This window comes from Hydractinia symbiolongicarpus, chromosome 12 (genome assembly GCF_029227915.1).
Source record: "Hydractinia symbiolongicarpus strain clone_291-10 chromosome 12, HSymV2.1, whole genome shotgun sequence".
Classification (NCBI taxonomy): Eukaryota; Metazoa; Cnidaria; class Hydrozoa; order Anthoathecata; family Hydractiniidae; genus Hydractinia; species Hydractinia symbiolongicarpus.
The window spans coordinates 11,872,359-11,892,464 of NC_079886.1; the positions used below are offsets into that span (position 1 = coordinate 11,872,359).

Below are 20,106 nucleotides of genomic sequence, written 5' to 3' on the forward strand. Positions count from 1 at the left end.
TGATGGATTCTGTACATTTAAATTTTTTGTGAAGTTTGCGGTTTGAGGCTATGTATCTTTTACGAGCATATTGTTCATGCTCGGCTCCCCAAAACAAAGTCGGTGCACAAATCGGTTTGTTATAACCCAAAATTTTGCAATCAAATTATCAACAGATGATTGTGACTGTTTTGAGGGCAAACGGCTTCACTCACCTGAACAAATATAATTAATGTGGCCAAAGAACAATAGAATTTACCAATCAAAAAGCAATCAGAAAGATCGTCTGAGATGACCCAGTGTAATTTTTCTTAACTATTCCGATTTCCTGGTGCTAAGAAAAATTGTACTGGGTCTCCTGGCTAGAATCGCGTATACAATTTTAAAAGGGCAATTAGGCTGGGATTAAAAATAAAAACTAAGACAAAGCTAAAACTTCAATAATGTTATTTTCTTTCTTGGAGAAATTTGTATGCAAGCGCTGCATCAATTCTTTCCAGGTAAAATCTCCACATAAAAAACACGTTTAAATATGCCAGAGAAAAGGAGTTGTTGTGATGGGGTTGTTGTAGTCGATATGCCGAAGCCCTATTCAAAGCGAATGTTCACAACTGTAATAGGTCGATGCGAGTACCTTATGTGATATATGGTGACCTTTAATCCATCACACAAAGTACCAACACCACAGCAATGCGGATTTTGTATCCACATCGAAGGTCTAATAAAATAGAAGCCAATTCTCTATCGCTGAGACAATGCTGCAGTGGTCTTCTTTAAAACTGTAGAGCAAGTAGCAAAAACAATATACGAAAACCACCTGAAACTTGTAAATTCACTAAAAATGACTAAATACGATTGGAAAAGATATTAGGGTGAAGGCTGTCACATTTAAGGGTCAGCCAATGCATTCAATACGTATAACCAATGAAGACGGTGTAGTATGTAACAGACACCTCAACAATAGATTGAAAGGAATAATACAACACACAAATCTGCTATATATGTAACGAACCAGTAAAAAATCCATCCATGAGGAAAAGATCACGACCACATCGCGGAAATGTTTAGAGGGCCAGCAAGTGCAATGTAAACTATAAAATACCATCATTCATACCAGTTATATTCCACAACCTGCAATGACATGACTCTCACTTATTCATAAATAAATTGGGAGAAATAGAAGGAGGCATAAACTGCACCCCAATGAGAGAGAAGAGTACATCTCGTTCTCAAAAAAATGCCTGTTGAAAACAAATACATCGAATTAAGATTTATAGACAGTTTCAAGTACATAGCATCATCCCTGGACAAACTATTTATCAACCTAACCGAACACAAAATAATTTTAAGACACTATGAAGGCAGTGCTGCAACCACAATTCTAATATTTTGGGAGGCAAGGCGCCCTGGGTGTGAAATTTTTAAATTTTACATCTCTAGATTGGCAGAAAATTCCCTTCCAGACGTCAACGATCTCGTGGTTCAATATTAAAAATCACGATTAATGTTTTGATATTTTTGTAATTTGGAAAAGCTGCATTGTTTAATTGGCATGAAAATTTAGATAAAAATTTCCATTAGAAACCAAAAGGTAGAAAGAGATACTTATTTACATTACACGACTACAATAATATAAAAAATGATAAGAACACTAGAAATTTTAAGAGTGCTGCCACTTTTTAGAAAACTTACATCGCATTTAGACTTTTTAAAATAACTGCTAACCCCCTTAAAACATTTAGTGATTTTTATAATAATGGTTTATGAGAAGGATCCTTATTGCTAGACGAATTTCTCTCTGTTTTTTTTTTCATTTCTCTTTGTTTCTCTTGGTTTTTCTCTCTGTCTCTTTTTCACTCTTCCTTTCCTTTATTCCTTTCTTTTTCTTTCTCTCTTTCTTTCTTTCTTCTTTTGGTAGAAAAATTATTGGGGAGGAGGGAGAGAGAGCTGTGCTCCCTGCCTCCCCCCGGCGGTTACGGCACTGGAAGGTAAGCAGCTGGACTTATAAAAAGGAAAGGTGTTTATCCATACGATTGCATGGATAGCTTCGATTGATTAAACGAGATGCCATTGCCACACATCGAAGAGTTTTATAATAGAGTTTATAGAATCGGAAAACCCATAACCGAGGAAGATTATCAGCATGCAAAGAACGTATAGGAAACATTTATCATCACGAACATCGGTGAATATCACAACCTATATCTAAAATCCGTCTTACTTCTAGCTGACGTATTCGATAACTTCCGAAAGATATGCATGGAAAACTACGAATTAGATCCATCTTAGGGTTACACAGCACCTATAGGTTATCGTGAGACGCTCTACACAAATCCACATCGGTAGAACCAGTTCTCCTATCCGACGTTGATATGATAATGTTTTTTGAAAATTCAATACTTGTCCATGATATCAAACAGATACTCAAAGGAAAACAACAAGTACCTCATGGACTGCGATGAAGAAAAATCATCAAAATATCCAATGTATCTGGACGCAAACAATGTATACGTATAGGCTATATCAGAACCACTATAAATAGAAATATTTAAATGGATGAAGGAACACGAACTACAGAACAAAAACTTCAACAGCAAGGATGAGGGGCATATGTTGGAGGTTAATCTTCGAATACCAAGAAGAACTCCTTCACAATGATTATCCACTGGCTCCGCAAAGAATAAAAGTAAACAAGATAGAAAAGGTAAACCCAATTCTGCGATCGAAAACGAAGTACATTTTCACTACAAGAGCCTAAAACAAAAAAATACGAAACTAAGGACAAAAGCAATAGCGAGCTTGAAAAAGAAAATAAAAACTCGGGGTATGAGAGTTTGTTAAAATATGCCAAGACTAAAGTTGATTTTCCTGTCGCTTATGGAGTCAATATGTTGTCGTCGGATATGTTGGTCAGGCTTGGTGATGCTGAGGGTTGCAATTATAGTACCAAAGTTGTGTAGGTTACTATGAGGGTTGGGAAGTGTTTTGTGCGCGGACGGTACACAAGAAAGCAGACGCAACTATGCGAACACACGGGGGCGGTAGAATAAAATACGGTACATCGGTCGGTCTAGTACAGTATGATGATGACGTTTCATAGCTTAAATACGAAACAGAAAAAATACAAAGATACAAAAAGATAAACATAACATAAATAAATACAAATATAGCCTGTGTCGATAGACATACTAATACACGTACAAAATAAAACATGAAACACTAACTATTGCGTCGTTTACTGCGCTTGCTTCCTTTTTGCTGCTTGAAGAAACTCTTTACGTTAAGATTTCAATCAAGAACAACGACATTTTCGATTCTCACTTTTACCACACGCTTGTCCTATTCGTACGGAGATTAGAAGACAATGTGAAAAGTGCGCGAAAAAACTATAAAAACCCAATTAAAATTAATGTGACGTGACGGGTCTCCATCTCCGAGACGGATCTTCATCGTTTATGTTCAAAACACTCCCCACCAGTGAGTACTCGTCTACGAACGACTGTCCATCTAGTAACGCCTTATTTGATATAATTGATTAACTTGCTTAAGTCGGACTCGTTAAAGATGTACGTCGTTTATGTACGTCGTTTATGTACGTCATTCCGATTTCTTCATCATCGCTTTGCAATATCGTTTGGCCAAGATTTATCATCGAATTTTACAACGTCGTTGTTGTTTCTTCACGAATTATGTACACCTATAAGGAACACAATTTACCGTCGTATGTAAAGCATAGTTCAGGTGACATTTTCATTTAGCACTGCGTTCCAGTAACGCAAGTGAACGGATGGGACGAATGTAATTTCCATCAGCAGTTTTTACTTCTGCAACCCTGTTGATGCCATCGCTGCCAGGAAAGATTTTCGCAATGCGTCCCAGCGGCCAATGATTTTTCAAGACGTTCTGGTGTCTAACTATCACGAGATCTCCTTCCTTAATTTGGTCGTCGTTTGTATTCCATTTAGCACGTGTTGTCAAAGAAGGCAGGTATTTCTTTCTCCATCTATTCCAAAACATATTTGAAGCAGCCTGTACGGCTCTCCATCTTTTACGATCGTCGAGGTCTGTAAATACAGAATCTACAGGTGTATTTTGCGACGCTCTTCCAATGAGAAAATGATTTGGCGTTAGTGCTTGGTAGTCATCTGCGTCACTGCTGATAGAAGTCAACGGTCGGCTATTGTTGGTTGCTTCTACTTCAGTCAAGAATGTACGTAACTCTTCTTCGGTGAAAGCGCGATCACGAACTATCGCTTTCAACGCTCGTTTAGTGATTTTTACCATAGATTTCATCGCTCCATTCATCCATGGTGAAAATGGTGGGTTGAACTTCCATTCGATACTATTCTTTGTTAACTCTTTTCGAAGTTTTGTCTCATTCAGATTCGTTACCAGCTCTCTTAGTTCACGATCTGCGCCACGAAGTTGGTTCCGTTGTCGCTGGTGATTGTTTTTGGGTTTCCTCTTCTTGAGATAAAACGTCGAAGTGCAAGAATGAAACTATCTGTCGATAAATCTCCAGCTAGCTCAATATGAAGGGCACGTGACGTCATGCAGGTAAACAATGCTCCATACCTTTTCACGGTTCGAGATGAAGCTCTTGTCCTCTTACTTCTCTTGACAATCATTGGACCAAAGTAATCTACTCCTGATCGATTAAATGGTGGTTCACCTACAGAAAGTCGATCGATTGGTAGATCTCCCATAAGTGGTGACATTGGCTTGACTTTCTTTGATTTGCAGTATGTACATACATTTATCAAATTCTTCACATAGGATTTTCCAGTCGGAATCCAAATATTTTGTCTTGATAGTGCTAGTGTGGCGTTTTGTCCAACATGGAAGTTTGTATGATGAATGTGTTGAATTATGAGTCGTGCAATGTGGTGTTTCGGCGAGATTATCACTTGGTGCTTCGATTCAAATGGTATATCGATTAAACCAATTCTTCCTCCAACACGAATCAAATTGTTTTGCATCATTGGTCTCAAAGCTACAAGTGGTGAACTTTTTGGTAGTTCCTTGTGTGATTGTAGGATTTCGAATACTGATGGGTAGGATTCTTGTTGTGAGATGCTATACAACTGTAACTTTGTTGCTTCAATTTTATCAACGGTCAGGTAATCAAATTTTTCACGTTCAGATCCTCCCCTTTTTCACAAAAAATTTTGTTTTAATTTGATAATCCACGCAATGTGGCGACAGAGTTTTTGCCCATCGGAATAACTTTCCCATTTGATAAAGGATGTTTTCTCTGGTATTGCATTACTAGTTGACTGAAAGTTGGTAATATCTGCGTCTTCTTCACTTTGAATGACATTTTGGTTTTGGTCTGGCCAATTGCATTCTTCTTCGATTAAAAACGATGGACCGGTTAACCATCTGGAATTCTCGGTCGATGATAGTGGTACATATCTTGTAGCATTGTCTGCTGGGTTTAGAGTTCCTGGCACAAAACGCCACGAATTGACGTCAGTCGTAGTACGAATTTCATTGATGCGATTCATAACGAATACTGGAAATTTTTGGTTTTCATTCGAGATATATTTCAAAACTATTTGTGAATCTGTCCAAAATTTGGTACTGAGGTCCATGGGAAGACTACTCACTATTGATTCTCTCATTCTTGTAGCCAAGACAGCAGCTTGTAATTCTAATTTTGGTATTGTGAGAGATTTCGGATTCAACGGTGCGGCTCTGGATTTTCCCATCACGAATGTTACATTGACGGTATGCGTATCTTGAATACGTAGATATGCGACAGCACCATATGCATTAATTGAAGCGTCGGAAAAAATATGTAGTTGAATCAACTGATTATTGGATTGTAGTTTGAGCCATCGAGGAATGCTGATCGATGTTATTTTCTCCAGTTCACTTCTCCAGCTCAACCACCTTGTTTTTAATTCGGTTGGTATTTCTTCATCCCAGTCTATTTTGGATTTCTACAAAGATTGGATGAAAAGTTTTCCTTCTAGAATGAATGGTGTTAAGATGCCAAGTGGATCAAATATTGAACTTGTTAAACTTAATATACCTCTTTTAATTTCAGCTGATGGCTTGTTGACAACTTTGAATGTGAAATAGTCAGTATTCGGATTCCATAACATACCAAGTACTCTTTCAGTCGGTAATTTGTTTAGGTCTAGATTGACGTTGATTACGGTTTCGGTATTTGGAAAACACTTAAGAATTTCACAAGAATTTGAAAGCCATTTTGTAAACCGAAAGCCACAACTTTTTAATGCTTCAGTCACGGTTTTTGCAATCGATACGGCTTCGTCTACCGTTTTCATGGAGTCTAGATAATCATCCATGTAAAACTTTTTCGTGATAGCGTCTACGATTTCGCAATCGTGATCGATACTAGTTTGTCGAAGAGCGTAATTCGCGCAACAAGGTGAGTCTACTTTACCAAACAAATGTACTTGCATGGCAAAATCATCAATGCTGTCGCTGGTGTTTTATCGCCAAACGAAACGAAGAGCATCTTGTTCTATCCTTGATACTTTGACCTAATGAAACATTTTTTCTATGTCAGCCATAATTGCGTAACGATAGGTACGGAATGTGAGTAATACAGATACTAGGTTGTTCAGCAAGTCTGGGCCGGGCAACAAGTGGTCGTTTAATGAAATACCTTTGTACTTTGCAGCTGCGTCAAAGACTACACGAACTTTTCCGGGCTTGTTAGGATGGACAACACCATGATGTGGTATGTAGTTGGTGATATCGGATGTTTGGTTTTTCTCAAAGTCTGAAAGCTTTCTCGCATGTCCAAGAGCGATATATTCCTTGACTTGTAATCTGTAATTTTCTGCTAAAATTGATTGTTTGCTCAGTTTTTTTTCGTTAGATTTCAGACGTTGGATTGCTAATTCCCTGTTGTATGGTAATTTTGGTTTCTCATCTTTCCACAATAAACCTACTTCAAAATGACCGTCTTTCATTTTCGTGGTTGACTTAAGTATGTGTAACGCATGTTTTTCGTCTTTTGTTAGTAGGTCTGGATGGAGTGGAGGCTTTGTTCCATATAACTCGATTTCCCAAAATCTTTCTACTGCTTTAGTAAGATCATCCGTATCAGTTTCTAATCGATTAATATTGGTAAATATGTTTTTATTTTTCCCACCAAATAGGATCCAACCAAGTTGCGTTTTAACAGCTACTGGTTCGTTGTGTTTTCCTACTCGATAATCGTGTTGAATATGAAGTGATGGTGTATCGATTCCAATAAGTACTGTTACTCTGTCGTCGTTTAAGGTTGGTATATCGATGCTTTTAAATGAACATGTTTTTCTTTTAAATCTGTGATGTTTCGTTTTTTAGTAGGAGTGTTAAGATCTGGTACAACCCATGCTTTTTCGATTCTGATTTCTTCTTTTAGATTGGTAGGGTGAACATTAAATGATACGATTTTTGATTAAAACGTCTGTGAATTCGATAGGATCGTCGATACTCTCAACGGTTGCTCCTTCCCACCTAATCCGAGTTTCCGCGCTTTTTCTTCGCAAATTAAGGTGCTATCTGATCCACTATCTAAAATAGCGTTGGTTGTTACTGATTTGTTGTTATGAGTTACGGTAACCGGGTTAACTTGAAGATAGGTGTCAGTTGTGGTACGAGATCGAGTGATTCTTGCCTCAGGTTCATTCTTTGTATCTTCATTTTCATTTTGTTGTGGCGGTCCTAAATGCAGCAGGGTGTGGTGACGTTTTCCACATTTATCTTCTCGACACCTCTTCTTAGATTTACATTCTTTTATTTTGTGAGAAGGTGAAAGACAATTGAAGCAAAGTCCCTTTTCTAAAACGAACTTCCTACGATCTGCCACCGGTTTTGATTCGAATTCTCTGCACTTAAAAACAAAATGATTTTCTGAACAAATCCAACACTTCGTACTGCGTTCACTACCTGCACCTGTTGCAAATGTTCTCACTCTTCTCTCATCCTTTCCATTTTTAATCTTATTCTGTTCCTGATCTGCGATTAATTTGCTATTGGATTGAATTGCTCTAATAACTTCCCACTTAACCATTTCTCAAAGTCAATCAAATTAATGCTATTCTCACTCGTAATTTTGCCTTTCGAAAATTTGTAAAACTGATTGCGAAAGTGGTGAGGTAATCTAGCTACAGCCTTTGCTAAATTCTCAGTTGAATTAATAGCAGATTTGTAGCCCATGGAGATTAGCCAAGTATTATTAGAATTAAGAAGTTGCTGATATCGACGGAGAGATGTTCTGTCGCGAGGTGGTATTTGAGGAAGATCAAGAACGTTTTTTAATTTAAAGTATGATACAACAACAGGATTACCGAAGTCACGTTTCAATGCTTTTAATGCAGATGCGTAAAATATGCCACTTGCACCAATCGATAACACCGTCTTCTTAGCCTCACCGTCCAATACACTAATCAACCTCTCCATCCTTGTGTTATCGTCAAAGGAAACCTTCAGGTGTACTCTAGATTTAAAGTTTTCCACAAACTCTGGCCATTTATTAGGTGAACCATCGAACCTAAACAGATCAATAACTGGTAGATTCCTTGATTCATACTCCCAACGAAGTACCCTAGCGGTAGTTATCGCATTTGCATCTTCTATAATGGTTTCTTGTCCTTCAATAAGATCGTCAATAAATTTATCAATCGGTTGATAACGAGATTTATTGATATTTTTCGGATTATTGAAGACATTGTTTTCGACATCTTTTAGTTCTGAACGGTTCGTTTGAGATTTATCCTGATTTAAACATGGAAGTAATTTAGTCTGATCTTTATATGAATGTTGATTGACTGACGAAGATGCATCAGACGGTATATAATCGATGTTGAAGAAGTGACGGCTTTTTATTGAATGGTTTGATGAAGACGAAGAATGTGGTTTAGAATAATATTTGTTGATGTCACTAGGAATAACTAAAGTAGTGTCGTTTTTAGGATGTTGTAGAGATGATACGTCTATCTGAGATGAAATATTTCTCTCTTCTCTGTCAATTCTGCTATCTAATATTCGAAGGTTTTCGGTGGTTGGTACATAATAAGACGAGCTTTTCCTCTCTCTAAATATTAATGGCTGTGTAATTTGCGATCTAACGGACATATCTTCTGAAGCAACATGTTCTTCTATTATACTCTCTCTTAATCTGGCGATTTCAGCTTTATCTTTCACTACGTTCAACCTTTCTACTATTTCGTCTCTCTCTAGCATTTTCTTTTGCTCCAATATTTTAAGCTCTATCTCGCTCTTCCGTTCTAATAAATTTAATTCCCTTTTTAGCTTTTCCTCCGCAAGTTTCGCCTGTAACTGAGCCTCAGCAGATTCAGTCTTCCTCTGTAGGAGCAAGTTTAAAGATGATGTCGATTGGGACTTACTATGATGGCTTTTTTGACTGCTGCGAGAAGAGTGATGATATAAACTGGAATGCCTGGAAGATCTAAAATGATTTGAAGGTGGTCGATGCGACGACGAGCGGTGACGTGAGTCCTGACTTATGGCATTATCAATTTCTAATTTATCATCAGCGTTAGAATGTTTAAAATATTTCTCACAAGGATTGATATACTTGGCATGCAGGTGGGGAAGAGATTCTATATGAAAGCGCTGTGTATGTGAAAATTAAAAATATTTTGTATAAGAGTTTGGGATGGTCGTGTATTTATTCTTTGAATGTTAGTATTGCAGACGGTAATGAAGATAAAATTAGCATGAACTATCCCATACAGGTTGTTTTGCACTTAGGGAAAAAATCGGGGTGAATTGAAAATGTATGGGAATAAGTTACTGCCTACGAGAAGTCTGCGGAGGCCGCGTGACAACTTAGGGAGTAGGGAGCGAGGATACTTGGTAAGAAAAATTATGCTGGATCTCCTGGTTATAGTCATGAAATAAAATCACGATCTTAGTCGATGATTGAGCTATGAAGGTCAAAATTTTAGGTGCCTTGGTGAATTTGGTGCCTTTTTCACAAGTTTGCTTTATAATTGGAATTCATGTTGTTACAAATTCGATGGATACCTTTAGTGATCAGTTTTGTAGGTGGTTACATGATGTTTTCTACCCTACTGTTGCTCGTTTACTCTATTTGGCAGAAAATTTGTGAGGAAGGCAAAGGCGTTTATTTGAATGCTTATTTGTTAGCTGGACTATATATATTTAGCAGTATAGCACTTTTATGCAGCATAGCTGGTGTCATTGAGTATGGATGACACGAATACAAAATGCTTTATTCTATTGCAACCCTTTGTTTACAATGATCCACATGCTTTGCTTACAAGCGTCTCTATAATTTTAGCCCCGTCTGTCTGTCTCTACGCAAAATGGTACCACTGTAACTAGACACACAAAATGCGATGTATAAAGGACGGACAAACATGTGGATTTATCCACTGGCCACTGAATAGTCTTGCTGCATCAGACCGTGTAGCGCGCGTGCGGCATGTTTATAATAATAACTGTATTCTATCTGTCTGTCCGCAAAAGAATGTTGAAAATAGAGATACTCGTGAGTACTGTTTAGTTAAAAAGAAATTTACTGGTTATCTTTCTTCCTTCTTTATAGGTTCAACCTTAGACGAAATATTCCTACCACATCAATAAGCTTCTTACCAACACCACTCAAGATAGCGGTGTCGGCAATATGTACCCCCGAATAAGCCGTTAACCATGATTTGATCAACTAACATTATGCTACCTCGACTCAATCGCAATAAGCTTCAAGCGCTATCAATATACCGTACGCCGATTGGTAAACTAGAAAAGAAATTCAGTTGGTGAGCTAGCGGAGAATATTGGTTAATGAACTAGCGGAGAAAATATTGGTTGGTAAACTAGAGGAGAATATTAGTTGGTGAACTAGAGAAGAATATTGATTAGTGAACTAGAGGAGAATACTGATTTGTGAACTAGAGAAAAATATTGGCTGGTGAACTAGAGATAAGAATATTAGATGGTGAAGTAGAGAAAAATATTGATTGATGAACTAGCAGACAATATTGGTTGATGAACTAGCAGACAATATTGGTTGGTGAACTAGCAGACAATATTGGTTGGTGAACTAGAGGAGAATACTGGTTGGTGAACTAGCAGACAATATTGGTTGGTGAACTAGAGGAGAATACTGGTTGGTGAACTAGCAGACAATATTGGTTGGTGAACTAGAGGAGAATACTGGTTGGTGAACTAGCAGACAATATTGGTTGGTGAACTAGAGGAGAATACTGGTTGGTGAACTAGCAGACAATATTGGTTGGTGAAATAGAGAAGAATATTGGTTAATGAACTAAAAAAAAAAATTTATAAAGGACTTTTTCACTTAATATATCGCTTCTGAAAATTAAATCCTATCCGTAACATAAAAAATCTAGGCCATAAAAATTTAACAAGAGTCGACATAAAAAAGTATTCAATTGTCCCAAACGAGTACTGACACTTGTGTCTTCTGTGTATAGGAAATTCGAGTAGCATTTTGGTAGCAGGTCTTTCACTTTATAAAAATTAAGAAAAAAGTAACAAGAAGCTAAAACACACTGTATCAAATTGGTGCATCCTTTGACCCCACAATACAGGACTCGATGACGTTAAGACCGGGTCTGTGAAATACACGTTTATCATCTTTTACAAAATTAGGAATTTCAGTTTTAATAATTCAATCATGTAACAACGAAAAAATATAACTCGTTCATATTTTGGTCAGCAAAGCTTCTTCTTTTTTAAAAAAGGTAACCTCGCTTTCAGAATCCTTCTCGTATAAGCACGGTGAGCTCCAGAAATAGAGTCACTCAAAATGGCATGTTTTTGAAAAGCGCCGAAGATTTGTTGAGTTAGTGAGGAAAAAATACATAAATTGGTAAGTTGACATGATTATCTTACAAAATGGCCCATAAGTTCGCACATAGATACAGACACAAATTATGGGGACATTGCTCGTAAACCGGATAAATAACCTTATTTTACAGTTTAAAATTATTTTCAAAGAAAATGTATTATGGGCCAGATAAATTTGTCCCACAGTGCAGAGGGTCCCCATAAGTCGTATACACAGTCTCCGTATTATCATAGAGATTAAAATGCTTTCGCCGTAACATTTATGCCACCAAAATAGCACTTTCCGATGTATGATTTAGGTCTTTTCATTTTTAAAAAGTCAGAAAGCTATTTTGTGATCAGAATAGCTTCAGGAAAATGTCACTTTTTGCATAATTAATTGTGTGAAAGAAATTTAAGTGCGTCGGGAATATGGGGCGAAAATTTCTTCTGTTACGGTACCATTGTTCAAGATTATAAGTTTTCGAATGACAAAAATTTACAAAATTAAATTGCGTTATTTTTTATCTTCGAATATTAAAGGGAGCGGTAACAAAGTGAAATTTTGCTCACACATGTAGTGTAAAAACACTAATCAGGCCCCAGCACTTGAAAGCTGGAGGAAAAAGGCGATTGATTACTACGTGAAGTAAGCCAAGGGTGGTCGTTGTAATACCTAGTAAGCAAGGTTGCTAGCTTCATTTGTTTCTTCTAAAACAACCAAGGATGTTTAATAAAAAGGCAAGCGCTTGCTAAATGCTACCAAGTGCTACAACAACTTCATCCCCAGGAATGAAGTTGTTGTAGCACTTGTAGCCCTTTTGATATTGAGACAGAAAAAATTTGTTAAGATTGATTTTCACGAAGCGAAATGTATCAATGTTGTGTAGTTTTGTTTGTCTTGATTTTGCTGCAAAATAACCACTTCGTCGTAAAGTATAAACAGTTCTTACGTTTTAGCGGCAAAAACATTTCGCTGTAAAAACTCAAGCAATCAAAACGCCATCTTCAGGGTTCATTATTACGAAAAAACACACAATAATAAGTTACTGACTTGTTTTTAATACCCAAAAGAGTGCTAACATTCACTATTTAGTGCATTTCAATTCATTACTTGAAATCCCCTTTAGTCGTCAAGTAAGGACAAAGATAGAGCTACTATTGGCAATTAAGATTTATCTTCCGTTACACAGATGGTCAAGACTGCAAATATTTATATGAATGATAGAAATAGGTTGATGTTTACCCTATTCTATCAGAGGTTTAAATAACCCTATTACAACCGCTGTCCACCGATGGACAGAGCGCAATGCTTTTTTGGAAGCTTTGGAGCGTTTGTTTTCAAGCGATTTCTGCATAAAGAAAAGATTGAAAGATTTTTTATGAAAGAATTAGATAATAAGAGATGCATTACCTAAATCCTGACGAATGAACATTTATGTAAAAATATGACAGCTACTCATCTAAGATTCAAGGTGGAACTGCCGGAAAATACGCTTAGTTGTAAATGAAATATCTCGACCTATCTTGTTATATTCCAAACATTGGGCTGATAAGATCTTAATGTATCTGGAAAATACAGGAAAATAATATTAAAATGATCATAAAAGCTTGGTTGAAATTATTATTAGTATTATTCCAAATATTTATACAGGATATAGCCACTTCAGTGTTTGAAACACTGTTATTAATGTTGGTCCTGTGTTCGGAATGTATACATTAAGTATACACCGGCATTGCCTACCCAATTTCCCTTACATGGCACGGGTTGACCCTTAGCTGTAGTAAAGACACCTGCTAAGCATGCCCGCGCTGTGGACTGAGCCACGGACCTTGTGATTACGAAGCGAACTCCATAACCACAAGGCCACGCTTTCAGTGAATTTAACTATGCGCGCTGCGGATCACTTTATTCGTAGACATTTGTCAATATGGACATAGTTATAAGAAGAAAAAGATGAATAGGGTGGCCCGAGTGCGAGGGGATGATAAAATCAAGGAAATCGCTGCTTAGGCCTAAAGACTATTTCTGCCATGAGGATTTGGATGCTATTTTGGCTGTAATAGAAGAAAATATTCCCGAGCAAGAAACAGTTTTACTTTAGAGGTTGATGGAATACTTGAGGAAATAGATGTCGTTCCTGCTTCGAATTATCACTGTGACAACTGAGAAAAAAGCATGCAAGAGTCAACGTGGTCCTTTTCTTGCATGTGTAAAACCATAAAAAGAACTCCAGAAGAGCAGTTACATCCTGCATAAAAAGTTCATGCTAGTGCACGCAAGCTATCCGGAGATAAATGTTATTTATAAAAAATCCGTAAGGAATTTGAAGGATACATTGTTTCTCTTCACGAAGCCAATGAATATTACGATGTAATGCGCAATACAATTTCTGAGTTTAAGGGAAATGCTGAAAAGTTTTACCCACAGTTTTACAAAAGTATATCGGGTAGATTCATTTACAAAAACGTTTGTGGAAGAAGTTCAGTTCTCCTTGGCTATGAGGTATGTGCTAGCCTATCTCACTGACTCAGTTGTGCAAGAATGTGTCGTTCAGTTTTCTTCACCAACATAGACTGATAAAGCAAACATATCAAATATTTGAGTGAATATGTGTTTTCAACACTTTAGGACACTTAAGGCTAAAATACACGGTAAGTTTAAACGGACCGTTTAAATGTAAGATAAAAAAAACTTTTTTCGGTTTTATAAGTTTTTTTAAAAGTTGGACATGTTCAACTTTTGCTAAGTTTTTTCTATTGAAATTAACAGAATGATTAATGAGCTATTGTTTAAACTAAAGATTTGAGCATATTTTTTCAATTTCTAATCATACCGCTTTTTTTCTTCAAACATTTACCTTGCTGCTGCTATAACAATACCCGCCACGGAATTTTTACGTGTTTTCCTTTGGTATTCATTGTAAAAAGAGAGTTTTTTTAAAAAACTTATACGATTTATCTTAATGTGTAGACAGGTATATTACCTGCAACGAAACTAGTTTTTTTCTTACAACTAAACGGTCCGTTTAAACTTACCGTGTACTTTAGCCTTTAGACGTTCTAAAACAACTCGGTCTTCAAAGTTTAAACTTGCTATTGGCTGAAAAGCAGACAGTTGAACGAAATTTTGACAGTGATGTTTTGTAAAAGGCAAAAGATCGTGCAGGTCATCATTGCAGGATAGCGATAGGTCGAAATAGTTTGGATGTGCGAATTGTATTATTATCATACCTAAAGTCATGAATAATGGAAATTATCGAACGAAAGGGGCATTACTTGTAGCAGAATTATTTACAACTTTCAATGGATTAACATTGCTTCTGACTAAGAATACTAAGACATGTGTAGCTATTTCAGCAGGCTTTTGTAGTGCGCTATTGTTCAATTCTGTGTCGCCAAGATACACAAAACCAATCGGATCCCCAGTGTGCTTGTCCTACACAAAAATTCTCTTGAATTTGACAAGATGGTTGAACCACGCTGGGGTCGGATATAATTTTTGTAGTCACGTAAACGCATGCCACTTGGTAAGATTAAAAAACCGCTGCCACTTTTCTCGTCATATCTGATGTCATCGTAAACTGCTGGTGATTAAGCTGCTAAGGCGAGACAATACCGGATAATCATCACATCTTTTTTTGAAGATAACAAGTACTTTAAAAATTTTCTTAAAAGGGGAAATTTCACTTTTTTCCGCTTGACACATAATATCAGAAAGATCTTGTCAAATATTAACAGGTACAAGCATAGATTTACTTTATTACTCAAATCATCCCTGACGAATAGTTTAACACGCATCAGTGAAGTTAATGTTAATGGCACTTTGGTTTTGCAGGTATATCCATGTTGGATAATTTCCTTTTCGAGTTCCAAACTTTTTTTTTTCGTTTGGAATTAGAAAAAACAAATGGTTAGGTGATGATACTTCGTTTACAACAATGGTGAAGATAAAGATGGTGGTATAGTGAAAATTTTAGCAACAATGTGATTTGGGAAAATACCAGAAGATTTTGGTTGTAATCCAGAAAATAACTAAGAACTTACAAAAGAATACAAATTGAATAGGGTGACTATCTTTTTTCTTATAAATATGACATGGAACTGTTGTATTCTGAATTGAGAGCCTTGTTGGATAGAAAGGCGTTATCAGTACAAGCTAAGATTGTTACCCATTGAAAACATCGATTGACAAGAGAGGCAACAGACAATTACTAGGAACGCGACAACTAGTGTTAAGTTACAATAGCCTGTCAGTTGTTATTCGTATTTGGAATTTTACCAGAATGGGTAAACGGTAGCAAATTATTGGATGGCGAAAGAGGTATAAACTATAGTCTGTTTTCAACATAGATGTTTTGATTTTCCGTGTCACTAATACCTTTTTAAGATCTAAGGCATAAAATTCCACTCTTTTAATCCTTCATAAACCATTGTTGCACCTCTCAGAGATACTATCCTAAATGCCTTAGAGGCTGTTATGCCCCACTTTGTAATAATTGCCCCACTTTGTAATATCTGCCCCACTTTGTAATACCTGCCCCACTTTGTAATTCATCGTTGCCCCACTTTGTAATTTTCGGAGCTGCCCCACTTTGTAATAATGTCTTGCCCCACTTTGAAACTTTCGATTTTTCGCATGCTGACCAATATGCAATTTTTATGACGTCATCTTTTGTTATGTTATCGGTGTTCTGGATGCTCTCTCTTGTTATTTGCAATGAAACGCGTATCACACGTTAGTAGAATGATTACTTTTAATTTTTATTAGCAAGCATTGTAACATTACATGCACTGGCTTTCTTTTTGTGAAAAAATGTACTAGCTGAAGTGTTTTCATACCATAACATAACAGAAATATAATACAAACAGTAGGTAATGTGTTTTTTGCATAACGTAACATAAGAAATAAACTTGTAGCAATCTTAACATAACATGCAGACTAATCAGTTCGAGGATTTCAACCTCAAACTGTCACCTCGGGTATATCTACAAATCAAACTCAGGTAAAAAAGCACTACTTCTAAATAGAATGAAAGAAAGATAAAAAATGTGAACAAAGATACGACAATTTCTACCTGCGTGATTTATTGGAAGCAATTTACTTGTCAAAAAACATTAGAACATAAACGAAGACTATCGAAAATAAAAGCTGGAATGAATAAAAGACTAAAAATCACTTCTTCGATTTCCACACAATGTTTTCTATTATATACCAACCATAGGCCAGCAGTTGTAAATTTAGCCATGCCGTGTTCTATTTCGGATAGTTCAGGATGATCTTCAGCTCTACCATTCCAGAGAATGAGCCGGCACTTTTTACAATCCTTTGCATTCCCACCCGGATTAAATTTGATGCTATTCTAGCTTTTTTTAATGGAAGGATCTTTTTATACGGTACGTAAACTCTTGGCAAAAATTTGCGTAATTTTTCGGAATCACAAACAATTCTCCAAAATTTACATACGTTTCGCAAGTGTGCATATGTGGCAACGATATGCGAGCCCCAATTGTAATCGCTGCATTGCAATACTAACATCAAGATCGTTTCTATAATTTCTGGTGACAAATCATCGAAGTTGAAAACTAGAGGGCGAGGTTTTCTTCCCCATGCCTTTACATTTAATTTAAAATGATCACAGTATGAAGAAAACCTACCTCATTTGCGGTGACTGGTTGAGGAACTGCTTTGTTGCTGAATTTCACAGTAAATTTTTTAAACTCAGCATCATTTGATGTTATACTGAGAATTTTTCTGCCACTGATTCCCGCATATCCGTTCGCAGCTCCGTTCCTTAGTTTTTTATATCCAGCGGATTTACTTTTTTTGAATGTTTTCGCTACCACTTTATTTAATTCACTTTTTTTCAAAACTCGTTTACCGTTTACTCGTTTAAAAAATTAATCCATTCGAATCTACTTTCAGATCATTTTTTAATCTCCAGTATTTGATGTACGCGCTTCTGTGAGTGGCAGTCCTGTCTTTCACTGGGATTTTGGATTGTCCATCGTTCATTATCAACTCTGCTATTACCTCATACTCGTCCAAAAAACCAAGTTTATTTGATGCAAGTAATAAATTATCTTTTATGCTAATAATATGCTATAAACCTCTCTATAACCTACTACAATACAACTAACTTTATCTACTAAAATGCTACTAACTTTATCAAAACTCACAACAGCTTGATGATTATTATTCAGAAGTTATTTCATTGTTTTGACACCTTGATAATAATGGTGATGCGTGTCGATGCAGAACTCATGAGAGAATGCTAGCTGGTGATGATAAAATTTTCGAAAATACAAATACAAAACAACATAACACTTTTACTCATTTTTTACTTTTTTACTTTTACTTGTTTTCTGAGTTTTCTTTTTTCCAAAAAAAAATCCAACTGCAGCTATAATATTTTAATATACTTTATCACGTGTACAATGTACCTGCAAGCATATATTCACTTTATCATTTTTACTAACTTCCAATTTGAGTAGCCTTTCAGTGTGCTTCGTTTTGAATTTATATCGCGCAACCTCCTTCTAAAGCTATTGATAAATAAAATAAACCAAAAATTACAAAGTGGGGCAAGACATTATTACAAAGTGGGGCAGCTCCGAAAATTACAAAGTGGGGCAACGATGAATTACAAAGTGGGGCAGGTATTACAAAGTGGGGCAAGATAATTACAAAGTGGGCCAGGTATTACAAAGTGGGGCAAGATAATTGCAAATATCGCGCAATAGTTTTACCAAAGAAATGAAAACTTTGCATTAGCTGCCTCAGTTTACCAGCCCTTTGCCAAAAATGTATGAAATGGAATTTATGTAGGCAACTGCGGCAACATTAGCAAAAAAATGCACCACATTGTTTTTCCTCAAGTTTATCTGATATTATACATAATCGAAGTGGCAACGTTAGGTGGAATACGAAATTTCGTCAAACTCAAAACAAAATAATCGATTGAGCATTGTTACCACCATGTTGGTCCTCACTCATTCTCAATTTGACACGCTCTATGTTGCAAGAGTATGGAAATCGTCCATACAATCGATTACTGATTCACACCCTGTCAACATGGTTGGACAGCAGAATACTGAATTGAGTGGGTGGATGAGATTTTCCTAGCAGAGCTTGAATATCTCGATATAAGTGAAACATATTACATATGCTGAAAGTGATGAGAAAGACGATTCGTATATATGGTACCATAACGATTATACCTATCACGTTCTTGTTTATATTCTTTTTTTTATATATATATACTAAAGGTTTTAGATTTGTCTGAGTGTTAAATGAGTAGCTTCCTATGTTGTATACTATACCAAACCCTTTCTTGTTTTATAGATTGAGATACACTATTTAAAGAATCTCAATTGATACCATAATGCTATTTTTACCCCTTGGAAATAACTACTACATCTTGTTTTCGGTACGCATAACAGTCATCAGCACGATCAAAAAACAAATGAAGTCTAAAACTCGTATATCAGAACGATTTGTATATTAAAAAATACATGTTAATTACGAAGGTATTGTCAAAAAATATGAGAACTTATCCTGACAACCAAATTTTGGCACGGCCTTAGACTTTGATAAGTCCCAATACATAGTTTGGAACAAATTAGAAGCCTATTAGATACAGTGGAACAACACAATATGTATATAATTTTAACAAATTTTAATAACCTCCCGGATTTGAGCCCCTGTTTCTGGTGACCTTGATAGAGCAAAAACCATCCATTTTCTTCATGTACAGAGATTGGCCTCTTAGTTCCTTGGTTATTACGCACGTCTATAGGCAACTTTAGGAACTCCTCAAACTTATGCGGGGAAAAATTATTATGGCCTTATTTTTGAGGTTTCGACCTCTATTCGAACAATTTAATCCCGCAAAATTATACTTTTTAGAGCAAATCGCAAAAGTAAGTCCGCCAAAAAAAGACAAGTTTTAAATCACTAAAATAAGTTTTGCATTTTATAAAAATAACTATTTATAGCGCAAAATTTTTAAAAAAGTTTTTGAAGACAATGGTATTTCGTTGCGCAGAAACACTTTTTCGTGTTCTCACTTTTCTCAGGAAATATTAAAACTGCAATGTTAACTTTTTTTCTTAGTGAGAGCAACAAATAGCAGAATTAATTCCGTATTATGCCTTAAAGGAGAGGCGAACTGCGCTGCGGCACGGTTGCTGAATAAAAGTTTATGATAAGTGTTGATTTTAAAGACCAGACTGATTGGCTTGCTCGCCTGCTCCATAAACTATAACTATAAACCATACATCATTTTGTTTACATTTTTGTGAGTGCGAATTTTTTATAAT

The 20,106-nt window shown here is 36.2% G+C and overlaps 1 protein-coding gene across 1 annotated transcript; it reads right to left on the reverse strand.

Moving 5' to 3' along the window:
• Positions 1 to 4,379: 4,379 nt before the first annotated feature.
• LOC130621256 (uncharacterized) lies at positions 4,380 to 6,413 on the reverse strand. The gene is made up of 3 exons (XM_057436564.1): positions 6,017 to 6,413; positions 5,194 to 5,911; positions 4,380 to 5,130 (listed from the first exon to the last, which is right to left on the reverse strand). Exons 1-3 carry the CDS (start codon positions 6,411 to 6,413, stop codon positions 4,380 to 4,382), a joined length of 1,866 nt encoding a protein of 621 aa, XP_057292547.1.
• Between the last annotated feature and the right edge of the window lie 13,693 nt (positions 6,414 to 20,106).